This window comes from Papilio machaon, chromosome 13 (genome assembly GCF_912999745.1).
Source record: "Papilio machaon chromosome 13, ilPapMach1.1, whole genome shotgun sequence".
Classification (NCBI taxonomy): Eukaryota; Metazoa; Arthropoda; class Insecta; order Lepidoptera; family Papilionidae; genus Papilio; species Papilio machaon.
The window spans coordinates 163708-181935 of NC_059998.1; the positions used below are offsets into that span (position 1 = coordinate 163708).

Genomic DNA, 18228 nt, shown 5'->3' on the forward strand with positions numbered 1-18228 from the left:
ACTGGCATAAAATTCATTGTCTACACAATTTTTAAGAATATACTATATCATAAAATTTGTAAATTAATTTTTTTTTCGTAATTTTTTTTTGACATGACAGCAGCTGTTGGCCTAATTTTAAGTTATGGACATTCGCAACACCATAGAAAGTCCAAATGCATTGCAAATCTTTTAGGAAAAGATACGTTCTCTTCTTGTATAGCAACCTTTTTTGCAAAAAAATCATTACTTAATTTTTCAATAAGAGATTTTAAAATGAACATCCCGACTAACAACTATGAATGTTTGACACAAAAAGATTATTGAATTCCCTATAAATAACACAACAATAATATACACTTACGAGAAAACGAAATAATCAAAACCACAAAACCAAATGATGTTACATTTAATTAACGAAGACTTGAAACATAAATGACATTTCTACAGATTTCTGAGAATTGTTATTATTGTCTACGATGCAAATTCATGTATTTGTATGTCATCTTACTAGATTAATAATTTGGAATATCGTTTGAGAAAATAAACACATTTTTCCTCATGATGGGATTTCTAGTAGAAGTATGGTACAAATTTCACTGTAGCTTATTAACGGAGTCGTATTCGAGTCCTGTACCAAAATATTATTCTTCTTAAGACAATTGAAGCCAGATTCCAATGGTTCAAATGTATTATAAGGTAAGAAACTAACAAGCAGCCACCTGATTTTTAGACAATTGCAGATGCGTTGCCTATCTTTAACCAACGGAAAAGGGGACGCATAGAAAGCAGATATTTCCCTTTCCTAAGCTCTACCACTGTTACACGTGTTATTTTTATTGTAAAACTGTAATATATCTATAGAATATATTTTTAATGTAAATAAAAAAGGGGCGATTGAAGGAGAATTATGTCTATATTTGTTATATCATGTGAGAGTACATCACATAAGTGAATGTGGCAATAACTGAGGCGACCATATGGTGTGTCCAGGTATGGAGCGCCCGCTCTGCCTTAAACAGACTCCGCTTAACGTTTGCGGACCTTGTGCAGTTTCATCGACACTTTTTTTGCACTTGGAACATTGACGGTGTAGTAGTGAGGGGGAGGGTAAGTGGATTCAATTTGTAATATTTTACAGAAAGAGTGAGACTTTATCGATAGAATAAAAAGAAAGTTATCTTTTTTTTTATTTCCAACGTTGTCATACACAACTTTATTCCATCTTGATGAAAATGAATATCTTCAAAAACTTAACATGCTTTTTAGTTTAAGTTAAATGATTACGATCCCATGATACGCGTTCAAAGAGATGACAGTTCCATTCGTTTTTTACGGCGGAAGACTATGTAGGTACATTGCGTGATGTTGATGTCGTGTACTGTATGAGATAGCGCTCGACAAACTCCTCGGTAAGATGCAGCTGTCGCCGCAAGTAGGCGGGGTCGCGCCGGCAGTACGACAGCACCGGCGCGCTGCGGTCCTCGTCGCAATACCGCACGAACGTGGCGGCATCGTCGAACGTCTGCTGCGCTGACAGCGGGTCCATCAGCACGTACGGGAATATGCCCAGCGCCATGAACATGCCGAACATCCGGCTCCTCTCGCACCACCGCACCAACTCCTCCATGTCGTACTTCAAACCTTTCAATCCGGCCTTCGTCGTTTCGTCCAACGTCTCCGAGAAAACGGCGAAGTAGTGACGAATTATTTCCTTCTCGTACCTCTCCCTGAACTCACGCTCCGTCGTCAAATACAGAAACACCATGAGATCGAAAGCGGGCGGGCCATAGCGCAGACACTGGAAGTCTATCAGCAGAGCGTTGGTCGGCACCTCGCCCTCGTACTTATACATAATGTTATTTACCCACATGTCCTTGTGCAGCATCACGTTGAGCGTGCCCTCGTGCTCTGCGAGAGTGGCGCACGCCTCCAGGTATCGCTGCGCGAGGCACTGCTCAAGGTTTGGCGGGTACTGCTCAAATTTGTTAGAAAATGTCTTTAGAAGATTGCAACTGAGTTTGGCGGCCGCTTTCAGCCAGGGCGAATCGCAAAAAGTAGGCTCCGTCATGATGTCCTCATACTCCTGCAAGAAGTTATAAGGGCGTCCGTCGCGCGCCGTCCTCGCGGCGGCGTAGTTAGCGAAAGCAGCGTGAAAGCGCGCGAGGGCTGCAGCAGCCAGCAGCGCGTGCGGCAGCGACAGCGTCTCGCAGTACTGCAGGGTCCTGTAGCCCTGAGCCGCCATGTCCGGCATCACCACCATACGCTCATTGCTCAGGTACGCTCGGACAGTCCACGGATTCGGACCTACACATTATTAAGTTTTAGGGGTTTTTATTAAAAATAATATATCAACTGGTACTCGAACTAAATCTCACCTACCTGCATTAATTTCATTACTTATAATCGAGAGCGATTTTTAACACGTAATTTGGGTCTAAAATTTCTACATCCTTCCTAGCTGCGAAAGTTTAATCTGTGTCACTGGGTAATTTAAGTTCGATCGATTTCATCAGTTTTTCCGGGTCTAATTCATGATTACTCATCAAATCACAACTGTAACTATATGCTTTTAAAATTATATGAGAGAAGGAAACATCGCAACACTAACCATCAGCTCCTCGCATTTCTTCCGCCAGTCGCAGCGCTACCGCTTCTCTCTTAAAGTAACAGTTCGTGTCAATGAACTGCGCCTTGGGAGCGTTGGAGGCGGGCATGGTCTTCACGAAGAGTCGGATCTTCTTAACGTGGCCGTTGCTCTTCACGTGCAGTGTGACGCGAGCATGGTCGCCCAGGAAGCCGGCCAGACCCGCGCTTGCCGGCCGCCGGTCGCAGGCTATTACCTGGCAGCTGTCAGAGCGCCGCACGTCCAGGCATTTACTTATAATATGGTCCATCTGTTTCTCGGTGAAAATGTCCTGTGTACTTGATAGTTCGCGCGACATCCTAACCGTTTTGATAGTGTCAGTAGTCACATTAGCATTTATCTTGTTTTCTATTTCATTTGTCTTCTATTTTATACCGTTTAGGACTTATAATTGGGATTATTTATTAAGTAATTGTTTAAGATGAAATAACTTGTAATATGAACTCTGCGTCTTCAACACAAGGTTCCTGAATGTTGTCACAGCGGCTGTTATAAATATTAAGATACTATATTTGTTCTCAGATCATGTTAGACATTTGTCATACGATATCTTTGTTCTCTTGTCTAAGCATTAATTATATCGTAAATTATAATTATTAATAGAATTGTGTTCATAATGTTTTTGCAATTTGTGTTTACATCGAGCTTTGACATTTAATTCCTAGCTCAATTCAAACTTACCTCGAATTACCATAGAATTCAATTAAAAAAAAAACTAAATAAAAATTTTAAACATGTTTATTAAAAATATAGGCAACAATATAAATATTGTAATATGTGAATTTCGATACAAAAATAGAAATCAGATCAAGAACACCTCACCTCTATACATAGACAACTTATGTAAAATAGATATATTAATCAGGATTCAAAGACAATTCATTTTTACTCAGGCACAAAATAACCTACAAGAATGATCAAATGACCACTCTGAGTGCGGCTGTAAGTGACGACTATTCAGAAACAATGACAGCTCCCTCTGAAAGTACTACGTCAATGTTTGGGAAGACTCGAAAATGCTTTTTGACATTTTATATAAAAAAAATATTTAACTTAAAACTATAAATATTTTACATAAAGGCACTGTTACCTGTTGGCAAGATTAAATAAAAAAAATATCATAACTAACAAATAACACCAAATTTATATAAATTCTAACTACGACGCTGACAGACTTACAAAAAAAATCTTTAAAAAGTAAAATTAGTCTATTATATTATTTAAAATGTATATAATACATTTAGTTGGCATTTACGAATATAATTATATAAGGATATAAATAAAGCTCTTTATATGTATACAAAAAACATTGGAAGAATACTTGAGCTGATGGAAGACTAAGAAATACTTGATTCATGTTCTCTAACCAAATAACTATATTTATTAACTTATATGGTAAACTACATAATAATAACATAATTATAAATATAATTAAACGTAGACATAACACATAAATGCTATAACAAATAATAAAAACTTCCATATGAAAAGATATTCTATGTACCTATTCAAATATTGATCATTTTTGGAATGTTATCAAAAATACTCACATTTTAATATACTATTTATGTAACGAATTTAATATATAAATACATAATCAACATTTGTACGGCATTCGTTGTGTTTAAGAGCAATTCAGTTTCAATAGATGGCGCCACTAATGATAATGCATAGAACTGGCACATATTGGCGCCGCGACTTATTTATGAAAAAATATATCGAATAGAGTTGTCTTTTGTTTATTTTCATTATTCTTTCTGTGTGTGTGTTTTTTCTTCACGTTGTAACGAGTTTGTTTTGTATAAAGTTTTATTTTACGTTTCGTAGTGTATTGTTATATATATTATAAAGTTGTGTATCAAAAATAAACAGTCTCTTTTATCAAAAGTAAAGTGTCGTGTTTCATTGAACAAACACGTTGTGATACAAAAACACAAAGCAGTACAAAGTGCTATAACACATATGAATGTATGAATGGCTCAGTTCACTAACGTGAACATCACATCGTAGTCAGTCAGTTTGTACATTTTAACAGTGTTTGGCCAAATATGACGTAGATTAAAACTTTGCAATAAATATTGATTATATTAAATATGTGTTTTTTTATTAATTATAATGTAAACACAAAATCCCATACTTCTCCCGTCTCCCTAGCGTAGGAAGCCTGAGTGTATGAGCATTACCTTAACTCTGCAGGACGGTGCAAAGGAGGAGTTGCTGCACAAAAACGTAGGTTTAGTTTATGTCATCCTACATTTTAGGGCTCGTCTGGGATAAAGTTTTTTTTTTTTTTTCACAAATGGAACGGAAAATCAAAACGATAATTTATTGTTTGTCGACACTATGACAACTATAAGAGTGTCATCTATGAGAATGAATTCACTAGGAAAAGCATTAGTGGATATTAGTATCTAACTGGAAGGAAGGCACTGGAGCCAGTTCATACTTTCATAAATGTGGTCACACACAGTACGTACTTATTGTTGTACACATTTGTCATCAGCGGAGTTGTCACCTGCAGCGCGGGGGCGGGGGCGGGGGCGGGGGCGGGGGCGGAGGTGGGGGCGGGGCGCGGGGCGTGGCTGAACGCGCGGGCGGGGCGGGGCAGTCGCGCAGCAGCCGCGCCAGGCGGCGGGCGGCGGCGCGCAGCTCGTCGTCACCGCTGTGGTAGTGGTGCGGCGCCGAGGGCGGCGGCAGTACGCGCCACGCCACCACGTGCTCGCGGCCGGTGGTGCGCGACGCCGCCACCGTGAACAGCCGCCGCCGCTCCCACGCCTCGCGCAGCAGCGACAGCACCTGCGACCCGCACATCTCCGACTTAGCTCACCCTCCTCCAACTGAACGAACTGAACTCGTCATAGCAATAGTGATCGCATGCAAGAGACCTGTCGTCCGAGCGGCGTGTCGGGCAGCAGCGAGTGTCGCGGGAAGCCCACCGCGTAGTACGGCGCGCCGGGCGCCGGGTGCCGCGCCCCCTGCCGCCCCGACTGGAACCTGGACGTGCACACCACGTTACATTAGGTACATCGCCATCCGGTGCGTACGTTCACGAGCTACGTGTGCGGGACGTACGTGTAGGTGACGAGTATGGTGTGCGAGTGCGGGTGTGCGGGCAGCGCGGCGGACTGGCGGCGCCACGCCATGCTGCCGCGCGGCTGCTCGCCCTCGGCCCCGCCCCCGCCCGCGCCGGCCCCGCCCCCGGCCCCGCCCTCCGCGCACACCTGCCCGCACGCGCCGCACACGCCGCACTCCAAGTACGCAGCCTCCTGTAGCATGTAACAACATATTGCACAATTAATCAGGTAACCTCTATTACATATTAGTCTTCATTTGCACTGTGTTATCTCCAATCCATAGCGTAAATTCCGAACGCTAGTAATTTGTGAATATATGAAATTGTGTGTAAGAGTGTAGCGAGTGCAGACCTCATCGTGCGGGTCGCAGTGCGGCAGACCACGCTCCAGCCAGCCCCAGCGCGCCGCCTCCGCCTCCGCCTGCGCCTGCGCCTGGGCCCCGGACACCTCCTCAAACTCGCTGTCGCTGTCGCTCGCCTCTGCCTCCTCTGAAACTAGAGTATTATTATATTATTCTATCATAAACGTATAATTTTCATAGAACATAAACGTTCGGTATGATTTGAGTAAAAGTGTGAGACTACTAGACAACAGACCGTATGTGTCGTGCGCGTCGAGGAGGTCGACGTGTGCGGCGTGGGCGGCGTGTGGGGCGTGTGCGACGAGGGGGTCGAGTGGGGCGGGGCAGCGAGGGGGCGGCGCCTCGAACACGTCGTCGCTGCCGGCGCTGCAGTTGAGCAGCTCGCCCACAGCCGCCTGCTGCTCACACAAACATGCGGTACAGTGACGACACGCAGCCGGTACGACAGAATACCAAAACCTCAGAGAAAAGCGGCGTGTATTAGAACAAATGAATAGTATTGAAAAGGTTTAAGGACCTGCAGACTGTCCTTGCTCTCGTGGCTGAGGTAGGTGGACACGGTGTCGACGCTGTGCCGGCGGCCGGAGCGCGTGCTGCCGCACTCGTCGCGCGACTCCTCCGCGCTGCACTCCGCCGCTGCTGCAGCCGCAGCCGCCTTGCTGGTGTTGTTGTTGTTGCTGTTACCTGCTTCCACAGTAAACTATGCTATACGACAGACCAGTTAGAACCATTTTGCCTAATTGTCACGAGTCAGACTTACTAAATATATTGAGGTTGTGCAGTATCTGCCTGGCGAGGCCGGGCTTCCTGTCCCGCGGCGAGACGCTGCGGGCGCCGGGCAGGTCCTCCTTGCCGCAGGGTGGCTGCGACTGAACGCCGCGACCCATGCGGGCCTGCTCCTGACCCACAGGGTGGAGACCTATTGCTGGCACCGACTGCACCGACGTCACAGAGTGCACAGAATTCATTGACTGCACAGATTGTACGCTGGAGCCTGTGTGCTGCTGCGGTATGCGTGGCCGACGACCTGCAACAAGTATGTTAACATAAAATATTTCTTCTAACTTTATGGTAGATCCATTTGTATATTGTGTCTAGAAATAGATGGAATATAAAATGTTGTAACATGGAGAAGCCGGAGCTGACTTACTGTGCGGAGTGAGAGGGTACGGTGGCTGTGCTGCGCGGCGCAGCAGGCGCAGCGCGGGCGGGGCGGCGCGTGCGCGGGCCGTCATGCGCGACAGCGACGCCACCCAGCCCTCGAACGCCACCGTCTCCAGACCCTGCGACCAAGCCTCCTCCAACACGCACTGCACCTGAAAGACGGCGAAACACATGCTATCATGTATGCCCAACGGATATGGCACTCTCAAGAAATTCAAACTGAAAGCTGATCATGTTACCTGCATGGGCAGGGGATCGTAGTGCAACCGGGAGGCGCGAGCGGAGTCTGTGACGAGGGCCCAGTCCCAGCGCGCCCCACGCCCGCCCGGCGACTGCACGCTGTAGCAGGCACGTCTGACCGCGCACTCCGCTCCCACAGTCCCGCTCTCTGCACACACACGCACAAACTCGTCTTACATGTCTCATGTACAGTTATACCTTTTCAGATTTATTTATTTGCTGTCTGTTGCTTCAGTAATATGTTGATACTAATGTATTATAGAAGATATCTTTAGATATAGACTAGCCCAACCTTGAAAGACATAGAAACATCATTCATTAATCCGATATACAACTCACACACTTTGCCCGCTCAATATCTTTCTTATTAATTGTTTATACACAACCTTACAAGAACCTCTCACAAAATGATAATCAAAAACTAAACAACTTAAAATAAACTTTCGATAGTGAACATACCTGGAGCATCAGAGCATTGTGTAAGAGTCAACAAATTTACATAGTGCCCCTTGAGAGCGGGGTCTGCATCAGCCAACACCACCCTGGTCAGCTTCTTGGCGTGAGCCCGCTCCAATGTGCGGGCCACCCCAGGCGAGTGCGGCAGCCACTGCCCATTGCACTGCCACTCCCACACTACCACACAGTGCACTGACGACATCTCACCATGCACTAAAACAATTTATTTGTCGCACATCTTTTTGGGATAGGAGAGGAAATATCTCCTTATTTTCATCTCCTCCTCTGTTAATTAAAAGTGGGCAAATGTATACGGGCAACAGTCATTTTGCTAATTTAGCATATTTATTTGGACACTTGTTCACTTATACTATTTAGAAAATGTAATGTTCAGTGACAACATTAACATATGTCATGTGTGACATTTTGATTGTATCCATACCCAATTGGTGGTTTTGTTGTAAGCACTTACTTTGTTTATGAGCATATTATATAGAGAGAACCATATTACATTAGATAAAAGATCTAGAAAGATAACTAGCAATTTAAAAACTTTAAAAAAAGAATAGTAAATATCACTGCAAAAAATACTTGTGAACTATCTCATACAATGAAAATTTGGTGATTTTAGACGATATAATCAAGTAATTGTTGAATAGAGCATGAACGACACTCATCTCTACGAATTGTAATGCTTATTGTCTACACAAATTACAATGCATACAAATTGATTTAGAAGGTCAACTGAGCGTCTGTCTAAGACAATTGTCGCAGGAATTATAGTGTCACTGTTTGTTACAATTTTAAAGCTAATATTATGCTCTAAGCCAAATTCGACTTACACAACAAGTTATTCAATGAACAACTCTATCCACTTCCAGTTCCACTGACATTTCTCAAACTCAAACGGACAACACATAACAAATACACCGTAACTTTCTAGAAAAGTATCGAAAAGCCTTGCAACTTAACAAAAACATTCACATTTCAGTAACATTATGGATTATTTACAAAACTTTTAAAATATAATGTTAATTGAATCGATTTTCAAACTTTAAAAAAATGCTATAACGCTATACTTTGTCGTTGTTGTGTCAACTAGTCACTAAGGATGCACTTGGGTTAAAAACATCGATATGTCAAAAAAAATTTACAGAAGTTTATTTTAACTAAATATATAATTTATACTTTTGAGTAAAAGTAAAAATCGTTTTGAGTTAAATATCAAAATACAGCTTATTTTTTAAAAATTGCTATTTTAAACTTAACGCATTTTTATGGCAATACTCCAATGATGTGCTGAAATTTGATTGATATAATTATTTCCAGGTCCACTCCCATACAATGCAAATGTATCATGGTAAAAAATGAAATATTGATGATATTTTTCTTTACATTCATCAATTCATTTTAAAAGGACTTTAGATTTCGATATGTATTCTGTTTTCAAATCCCTAAACTACGTTTTGACAAAACCTAAACTGCAGATGACTGTCAAAGATCAAACATTTTTTTAAAGCTATTTGCCTAAGAATATTTAAAAAATGTACTATATCTTACTAATTATACACACCGGCACAATTAGCGGAACAGAAAAAAAAGTGAGACTATGAGATAATAACGCATATATTTGACGAAAATATAATTAGACACAAAATAACAAATTGATTAACATCTTTTAACAACGAATTTGAAAAGTGTTCGTTATTTTTTATTGAAAAATAAAGAAATTTGAAATAAGTGAAATTTTTAGATGATTATGAACCATCACAAAAAATTAAAAAAAGTAAGCATTCAATGTTTTAACAATAAAATTAAAGCAAAATTAATAACGAGTGTTTCCCCCTCTTGCTCTGATTACGGTTTCCATTCGTCTGGGCATGCTACAGATTATGTTATCGATGATTTCTTGAGGCAACCGCTCCCACTCCTGAAGTAATGCGTTTCCAAGTTCATTCAGATTGTTGGGGGGTGGCATTCTGGATTTAACACTTCTTTTTAGCAAGTCCCAGACATGCTCTATCGGATTCATATCGGGGGAATTTGCTGGCCACTGCATCACCGGTATACCTACGTGGCTAAGATATGCCTGTACCGATTGTGCACTATGAGCACGAGCATTATCTTGCATTAGAATAAAGTCGTCACCAATAAATGGGGCAAATGGTACAAAATGTTCTTCTAAAATGTCTCTGATGTATCGATCTGCTGTCATGGTCCCTCCTGTGACTATCACTAACTCCGTGCGAGCTCCCAAACATATGCCTCCCCAAACCATAATCGAGCCGCCACCATAAGCCACTGTGTGTTCAAAATTAGACTGTATGTGGCGTTCTCCTTTGCGTCTCCATATTCGCTGTCTCCCATCGATCTGTTTTAAAAGAACTCTGCACTCATCAGTAAAGAGAACCTGCTGCCATTCGTTCAAATCCCAATGACGATGTTCTCGCGCATAGGTTAATCGGTTTACGCGGTGACGTCTCTCAAGTTTTGGGCCTTTGGCAGGTATATACGACCCTAAACCAACTTCTTCAAATCTCCTGCGAACTGTACGCTCACTTACTCGTACTCCTCGAACGTCTTCCAGTTCATTTCGAGCTTGTACAGCCGTTAATCGCGTATTCCTACGAACTCCAAGTTGTAAAAAACTGTCATCTCGCCTCGATGTACATCTTTTTCTACCTTGACCCCTCCTCCTCACAAGAGAATTAGACGATCTGTATCGCTGGATGCTGCGATGAATCGTTGATACTGGTCGACGAAGCCTTGAGGCAATCGATCTGTAGGTATGGCCATTTCTTCTCATTTCATCAGCCCTTATGATTTCCAGTGATGTTAAGTCAGGCATAATAAAGAGCTTTTAATAAACAAAATTGCCTATAGAATAACAAATTTATAAAAAACCATTAAGTGCAATTTTTCAAAAAAATTACAATTACGTAGTTATTACTCGAACAAGTTGACAAAACGTATTGTTCGGGAAAATAAAACAAATGAATGAAAAAAGTGTATGTCATCTAATTTTCTATTTTCAAATTTGACAATAAATTAAAAAAATATCATAACTGGCCAGTTCCTCAAATAAAAGATTTTAAAATCCTGCTTTTTTATGTGTTCCGCTAATTGTGCCGGTGTGTATATAAATACGATATTTGTTGTTTGAAGATATCTCCAAATTGGCTGCAAGGATCTAGCTGAAATTTGGCATACATGAAGAACATAGCGTGGAAGCACACATAAGGTAATAGGATTTTTTTATTTAATTCGGCGCGGACGTAGTCGTGGGCGATAACTAGTATTTTTATTTATCAAAATCCTATGGATTACACTTATGACCGGCACGGCAGGGGTTCAATTTCGGCCTATTCAAAATTAGTATTGTTTTAGGTTTTGTTTTATTAATTAAAAATGGTCACTTGCAGTCTGATAGAATAAAAGTAAGGGCAATAAAACCGTTTTTTGTTAGTAAAACAAACTCAAAAATAAGAGAATCGTCTAAAAGAGAGAAAGTTGGCTTTTTCTACGTTATCTATCTTACTACATATCTACCTTTCTTCATAAGCGTCACCAAGAGGAGGCAAAGAGGGTTTAGGCAAAGGCCCCCTATCGTAAACTATAAAATTGTACGTGTAAGTACTTGCCTGCTTTTTCCATTCTCTAGCTAATAAGCATTACCTTTGAAATAAATTAAGATTTTTTTCTACCTCCCCCCCCCCCTGGATCATTGGCTGACTTTAATAAATTATTATTCCAAAAACGTAATTGGACAAGGGTCATCAGTTCTATTAACATTTAATGTGAAGAAATAAGTGATAAAACTTAGTGCACTAAATAATAAACCCCCTTTTCGGGGCGTCGGGTCCCTTGTCGAGGCGTCGGGTCCCTTGTCGGGGCGTCGGGTCCCTTGTCGGGGCGTCGGGTTCCTTGTCGAGGCGTCGGGTTCCTTGTCGACGTAAAAAATGTCACCATATCATTTTGAACGATGTTTTAACAAACATAAGTGACACGGCTGGGAGTGGGTTGATATAAAATAAATGCTTCAAATTAAAAAATAAAAATGCTGTTATATTTCCAAATATATATATAATATATACATTTATTAAATAATTATTTCATCTGTATTCCAATTTAACAATAAAATTCTCAAAGACACAACATTTTTTAACTCTGTTTAACATACAAGGATCGAATCCCTCAAAGTAGTTGCGGGCGGCGGCCGGCGGCGGCGCGTGCGCAGACCGCACGCAAAATATACATATATACTGGTTGTAGCGACCGCACGCCGCACGCCGCACGCCGCACGCCGCACGCCGCACGCCGCACGCCGCACTCACAGGAGCGCATACTTAATATACCAATACTGCTCACATCAATGTGCCTATTACAAAGCACGATAAATATTTTGAACGACAAATGACGGCGACGAATCTCGCCGCTACAACATCTCGGACCTTCCGACAAATACATAATCCGTAAAAAAGAGCCCTTCACAAGGGATATTAGGTTTGACCAAAAGTAGCCAGTGTAGAGAGGTAGCGCTCGGGGCGAAGACACTACACAGAACATCAACATTACATTATCTACAAACATTTACCTAAAAATGCGGTCCACGTCCCGTGCGGCTTCGACATTACATACACATGTACACATTCATCTAACATCTTTATATTAATACTCGACGAAACATTTCATCGGCGGATTAACACCGCGTTACAATAAAATAGACAAATTGTAATATACAACAACAATATTATATAATTTATGACAACAAGGTGCGGGCGTTCGCGAGGACAGGAGGCGGTCAGCTCCGCGGGACGTCATCTTTGGTATAGCGGAGTTCGGCGCCGGCGCAGCTCAGCCGCACTCGCCGATAGCACGATAACAATCTGCGTACTCGTACACACGTACACGTACACGTACACGTACACGTACACGTACACGTACACGTACACGTACACGTACACGTACACGTACACGTACACGTGGATACTTACATCATATCCAGATATATAATAATATCAATATATTTTGTACACTTAATATTCTACTACATTTTTTAAAGCTTTCAAATTAAGATTTGTCTTAATTTCACCATCTTGTGACGCGGCACGCTCTGTCACGTGCATTCCTTGAGAACCGGCAACGTGTTGGCGCGTGTCGCCGCGTGTGGTGACGCGCGGGGGGCGCGCGGGGGGCGCGGGGGGCGCTCGGGGGGCGCGCGGGGGGTCGGGTTGCGGCGGAATGTGTGTGCGCTCACTTGCCCTCGTCCTGCTCCATGGGCTCCTCGGACCCCGAGCGGGAGCTCTCCGTCGACCTGCTGCATACAAATATACGAGGAGTAAACACCCGGGGTTAGGTAACATTAGGTACAGAGTAAGAGATGTGGTAGAAGGAGTGAAGGATCACCTGAGGCAGAGGGGTGCGTCGGAGGGCGAGAGCGCGGGGGGCGCGACGGGTGCCGAGGGCGCTGGGGGTGCGGGGGGCTGCACGGAGAGCGTGGCCATGGCGGCGGCGGTGTCGGCGGCGTCGCGCTCGCTCTGCAGCCGGCCCAGCCGCGCCGCCATCACTGCGGGCGCCGCCTCCAGCGCGGACATGCCCGCCAGCGAGCTGTACCGCTTTATCTGCGCCATACGACATGATCCAGTTTTACAATATGAATGTTAGGGCGGATGTCCCGCCACTGGGCAGAGTGTCGTGTAAGGTGTGTGAGACCTCGGGCCAGTGCGGCGCCTGCGCGGCGATGGCGGCGCGCAGTGCGGCGTGCGCGTGCGGTGCGGGGGCGCGCGCCAGCTCGTGCAGCGGCGGCTCGGGCAGGCGGTCGCCGAGCAGCGCGCGCACGCACTCCTGGGCGCAGTCGCACATCGCCGCCAGGTCGTAGCCGCCCTCCAGCGACAGCACCACCTGCATATGGAGATGCGGACATACATAAGTCGCATACATAGGCGAGACGGCGACGGTGGAGAGGGTGGGGGTGGGGGTGGGGGTGTCGGTTACCTTTCCGTTGGCGAGCTGCATGAGGTCGCGCGTCATGTGCGCGAAGCAGGCGGCGGAGACGTTGTATCCGCCGAGCGGCGCGGGATGGCCGCCCGCCGCGTCGAAGCCGCACGACACCAGCACGATCTCCGGGTTGTACTCCTGCGGGCGCACATCGCTGTCAGTAGATGAATGTGTCAGAGTGGGGGGCGCGGTGTGGACGAGGTGAGGGCGAGGAGCGGGCGAGGGCCGACCTTGGCGATGGGCATGATGAGGGAGCGGAAGGCGGCGAGGTACTCCGCGTCGGCGAGGGGCGGGGCGCCGGGCCAGGCGACGTTGACGGTGTAGCCGAGGCCGGCGCCGGCGCCGCACTCGCTGGCGGCGCCCGTGCCCGGGAAGAAGTTGCCGTCGTCGTGGCGATGCAGGCTCATGTACAGCACGCGCGGGTCCTCGTAGAAGATCTGCTGCGTGCCGTTGCCATGGTGCACGTCCTGAGAGAGAGCACACCGATGTAATGTTACGACGCGTGCGACATTTCACTCGGGTCAAAATACTCGCGCCACCTCGATGTACCGACCCAATCGACTATCAGTATCCTCTGCAGGCCGAGCCTGGTCTGCAGGTTCTTAGCGGCGACGGCCACGGAGTTGAAGAAGCAGAAGCCCATCGCCTGGTTGGGCTCCGCGTGGTGTCCCGGCGGCCGCACCACTGCAAACCTGCGCGCACAGAACGATCACTGTCTTAGAAGCATTTCTTCTACTGTTTCTTAATGGCTATCAAAAGTCTTACCCAATTCTGGACAGTAAAGACAATAAATACCGGACATCAGATATTATATTATTTTTCCGCTGGTTTTATCTCAGTACTGATCGATTTTGACAAACACTTCATACAACATTTGTCAAAATTGTAATAAGTCTGTAATGTAAGATGTCTTTTTTACATGTTATATTGAAAATGACGTGTTTCAATTTAACTGAAGTGAGTAATGACGCTACTGTTGTGTGTGTGCGGGATGTGTATCACCAGATGTAAGATTACCCGTTGCGCAGATCCCCGCGCGCAGTGCGCAGCGCCAGGTCGAGGACTGCGCCGGCGGCGAGGCGCGCGGCGGGGGGCGTGTGCGCGTCGCTCCACGCCGTGTCCGCGTCCACGCCCAGTCCGCCGCACGCCAGCCGCACCAGCCGCAGTGCGCGCGCCTCCCGCCCCCGGCCCCCGAACGCCGCCACGTGCGCCTCCGTGTGCACCGCCTGCACACAACACGCGCCTTGTACCACAACACGCCTCGCCCCGCACGCCCCGCACGCCCCGCACGCCACGCACGCGCCCCCTCACCTGCAGCTCCTCCAGCGTGGCCTTGCGCGGCCGCGTGCGCTCCGTGCGCGCCGCCAGCCCGGTCTCGCACAGTCGCGCCCACACCGACTGCAGCCGCCCGCCGTGCTCCGGGTGTGTGGGCGCGTGGGCACCGCACGAACACCTGCCGCGTACGGAATTATTACAACAACGTTACAAACACTCGCCTCTACAATTAACTATACGACTAGGATGATATCATTTCCGTCCATTTGTGATAATCCAACAATCTTACTAATTTCATTTAATACTATAAATGCGAAAATTTAGATGGATGGATGTTTGTTCAAGGTAACTCCGGAACAGCTTAATGGATCTTGATATAATTTGGCACAGATTTAGAACACAGTTTGAAAGAACAACACTACTTATTAAGTTTTTTTTTAAATTCCGCGCGGATGGAGTTGCGGGCTACAGCTAGTACAATATAAAAATTCACCGAACCCAAATAACTTGTTATGCAATACTTCTAAAAATTCTACTTCTTCTAAAATGACGAACAGGTTTCAATTGAAAACATTCCATCGGTAGTAAGTTTCACACACTTTTTAGTAGGTTAGTTTCAAACATCAAACTGAGAAAGGTTATGGGCTATTTTGTAACCAAATAAACAAGTAAATGGTAAGGTGATAAAGAAATAGTGTTGCAAAACATCACAAGCGGCAACAGAAAATGAACAAAATGTAATCACAGCCGAGCAAGTTACCCATGTTTGAGCATGAGCGCGTCGTAGGCGAGGCCGGTCGCCGGAGCGCGCGCGCCCACCAGCGGCGAGCTGAGGGCGCGCGCGAGCGGAGCCGGCTCGGCCGCGCCCCCCGCACCCCCCGCACCCCCCAGCGCGCCCACGTGCGGCGCCGACGGCGAGCTGGTGACGGGCGCCGCGCGCCGCGCCGTCAGGTCTATCACCTCGCCCTCCTCCTCGCGCAGCTGCGCCGCCGCCGCGTCGTGCGCGCGCGTCAACACCTGCCACATGCACGATAACAACATGGTGACTATCTCTCTACTTAGTTCTCGAGGTTCATCCGTTGTCTAAGCAAGAAAAAAATCTTAACGGTTCAATAGGAAGAGCTTGGTATTGCTATAAAATGCTCACAGTCTTCCGGATCTGATCCCTGAGGTAATGGTGTGCGCTGGGCGGCTGCAGCGCCGGGTCTCCGAGCGGCAGCGGCGCGGAGTGCGTGCGCCCCAGCGGCCGCTTGGCCAGGCGCGCGCTCACGCTGAGCCCCCCCGCGCCCGCCGGCACGCCCGGGCAGTACGCCTCCGCCTCCGACACGGGCGGCAGCGCCACCGGCACCTGCAATTACATGTAACATTGACACTCGTGACACAAGTAAACAATACACGCTGAAACATACAAGTTGGATGCGGTACGTACTGTTGCGGAGGTGGGCGCGTGGAGTGCGTGTGGCGCGTGCGCGGCGTGAGACGCGTGCACGGCATGAGGCACGTGCGCGTGCGCGTGCGCGTGCGGACGGCCCAGCGAGATGTTGGGCAGCGAGGGCGAGGAGAAGAGCAGCTCGGCTGCGCGCGAGGACGCCTCCTCCTCCTCGCGGATGGGGGCCGTGGCGCCCGGGGGAGAGTTCCGCGGCGAGCTGCCCTCGCAATCTGTACGGTCACAGCGGCAAATTGAATTACAAATTTAATTCCTTTAATTTATTCCAAAGTTAATCCATTAACTATTTACACCTGTAAAAGAGAGTTTCATTGAAAATTTCACGTGGACTATATGAGTTTAATTTCTGTAAAAATATATTTGAAACATATGTGGTCATCGGCGAGGTGAACTAGGGGTTTTAGGTGTATGTACTCACTGCGATGCTTGACCCTAGTCTTGAGCGGGCGGCGCGCGAGCGGCGAGGCGCGGCGTTCGATGACGCGCGCCTTCAGCCGCACCTTCAGCATGTTGGGCTCCGACGCTGTTAGTACACGCGCATGCTGTTACTGCCTGACGCGGCCACTCGCCACACACGACCCGCGACCACACATCACCCTCGCATACCCTTTTCTATTGGTATTCTTCCCCGGAGTGTTATAGCGTACAGTAAGTCTTTTTTGTAAATGTCAAAGGTGCGCTAGTGACGTTTATATCAGCGGCGGGGCGGTCGCGGCTCGTGCGGCACACACACACACACACACACACACACACACACACATGGTTACGTAATCACACACACAAATCAAACAACAACTTTATTACAATTTAGTGGTTTGTTAAGTTTGGATGCAGTTTTAAAAATTAAAAACATCTAATAGACAATGAATTTATTTATCATACAGATTGTATATAAATAATTTACCTATATCTATACATTGTATTGTACTTTTGATGCGTTACTATTTAAAAGAAATATTTATAGTTTTCGTGTTTTGTTATAAAAGATAATCGATAACATTTTCTGTTATCGCTACATTTCTAGTAAAACTCGTAAAGTAATAACATATCTGAATATAACATTTGATAATTGTTAGTTTCGTATCATCTTAACTACGACACAAACAGCACACAACAACTACAGATAGACGCGTACAGCGCGGTCTACTCACCGGTCTTCCGCAGCGGGTAGTCGGAGGGCGAAGGCTGTGGGGGTGCCGCGTTGAGCGCGAGCGCGGGCGGCGCCGCCAGCCGGTACGGGTGCGCCGTCGCCGTCGCGCCCGTCGACGTTATAGATTCTCCTGATGATGACTTTACGATACCCCTAGTGGAACATAGTTAGCATTCATATTATTGATCATGACCACAATATATATAAACAAGGGAGAATAATATAATAGCTACAAGAAGTCATCGTGTTGAAGTGGTTAGTCCTAATCACTGCGGTGTACGTGTCAATAAAACTTACCAATTTCTATAAGGTGAACCAGGTACTGTTCCATTTGCATTAGCTGCAGCTTTTTTCTTAAGGAACTCCTGAAATAAAATAAAAGTATTAAGTAGTATTAAAAACAAAGATATTTTGTTTGATCCAAAATGACAATGCGTG

The 18228-nt window shown here is 45.9% G+C and overlaps 3 protein-coding genes across 3 annotated transcripts in view; all 3 read right to left on the minus strand.

Moving 5' to 3' along the window:
* Positions 1 to 1253: 1253 nt before the first annotated feature.
* On the minus strand, positions 1254 to 2924 carry LOC106710276. The gene is made up of 2 exons (XM_014502293.2): positions 2591 to 2924; positions 1254 to 2286 (listed from the first exon to the last, which is right to left on the minus strand). The coding sequence occupies exons 1-2, from the start codon at positions 2922 to 2924 to the stop codon at positions 1325 to 1327; spliced, it is 1296 nt and encodes a 431-aa protein (XP_014357779.2). The 3' UTR covers positions 1254 to 1324.
* Positions 2925 to 4776: 1852 nt separating this feature from the next.
* Positions 4777 to 8939, minus strand: LOC106710278 (protein deltex). Its single transcript, XM_045680665.1, has 12 exons — positions 8764 to 8939; positions 7925 to 8134; positions 7465 to 7613; positions 7212 to 7377; positions 6822 to 7088; positions 6579 to 6745; positions 6297 to 6459; positions 6052 to 6194; positions 5699 to 5892; positions 5512 to 5620; positions 5205 to 5422; positions 4777 to 4843 (listed from the first exon to the last, which is right to left on the minus strand). The coding sequence occupies exons 2-12, from the start codon at positions 8121 to 8123 to the stop codon at positions 4777 to 4779; spliced, it is 1842 nt and encodes a 613-aa protein (XP_045536621.1). The 5' UTR covers positions 8124 to 8134; positions 8764 to 8939.
* A 4173-nt stretch (positions 8940 to 13112) lies between these two features.
* LOC106710379 (histone deacetylase 4) overlaps positions 13113 to 18228 on the minus strand; it is a 45558-nt gene continuing 40442 nt past the window's right edge. The window contains exons 7-20 of the mRNA XM_045680742.1: positions 18088 to 18155; positions 17792 to 17943; positions 17059 to 17163; positions 16623 to 16852; positions 16341 to 16541; positions 15954 to 16210; positions 15230 to 15371; positions 14936 to 15144; positions 14472 to 14610; positions 14149 to 14385; positions 13916 to 14056; positions 13634 to 13822; positions 13328 to 13542; positions 13113 to 13238 (exon numbers count right to left, since the gene is read on the minus strand). Coding sequence (XP_045536698.1) covers positions 13175 to 13238; positions 13328 to 13542; positions 13634 to 13822; positions 13916 to 14056; positions 14149 to 14385; positions 14472 to 14610; positions 14936 to 15144; positions 15230 to 15371; positions 15954 to 16210; positions 16341 to 16541; positions 16623 to 16852; positions 17059 to 17163; positions 17792 to 17943; positions 18088 to 18155 — 2349 coding nt within the window. The 3' untranslated portion in view covers positions 13113 to 13174. The remainder of the gene's footprint in view (positions 13239 to 13327; positions 13543 to 13633; positions 13823 to 13915; positions 14057 to 14148; positions 14386 to 14471; positions 14611 to 14935; positions 15145 to 15229; positions 15372 to 15953; positions 16211 to 16340; positions 16542 to 16622; positions 16853 to 17058; positions 17164 to 17791; positions 17944 to 18087; positions 18156 to 18228) is intronic.

Excerpts from the sequence above, each read along its gene's own strand:
- LOC106710276 (XM_014502293.2), bottom strand. The coding sequence starts at position 2,924 with ATGTCGCGCGAACTATCAAGTACACAGGACATTTTCACCGAGAAACAG. Across the intron at positions 2,287-2,590 it reads AGAAATGCGAGGAGCTGATG|GTCCGAATCCGTGGACTGTC; the intron begins GTTAGTGTTGCG and ends AATAATGTGTAG.
- LOC106710278 (XM_045680665.1), bottom strand. The coding sequence starts at position 8,123 with ATGTCGTCAGTGCACTGTGTGGTAGTGTGGGAGTGGCAGTGCAATGGG. Across the intron at positions 7,378-7,464 it reads ACGATCCCCTGCCCATGCAG|GTGCAGTGCGTGTTGGAGGA; the intron begins GTAACATGATCA and ends GCCGTCTTTCAG. Across the intron at positions 5,893-6,051 it reads ACTGCGACCCGCACGATGAG|GAGGCTGCGTACTTGGAGTG; the intron begins GTCTGCACTCGC and ends TACATGCTACAG.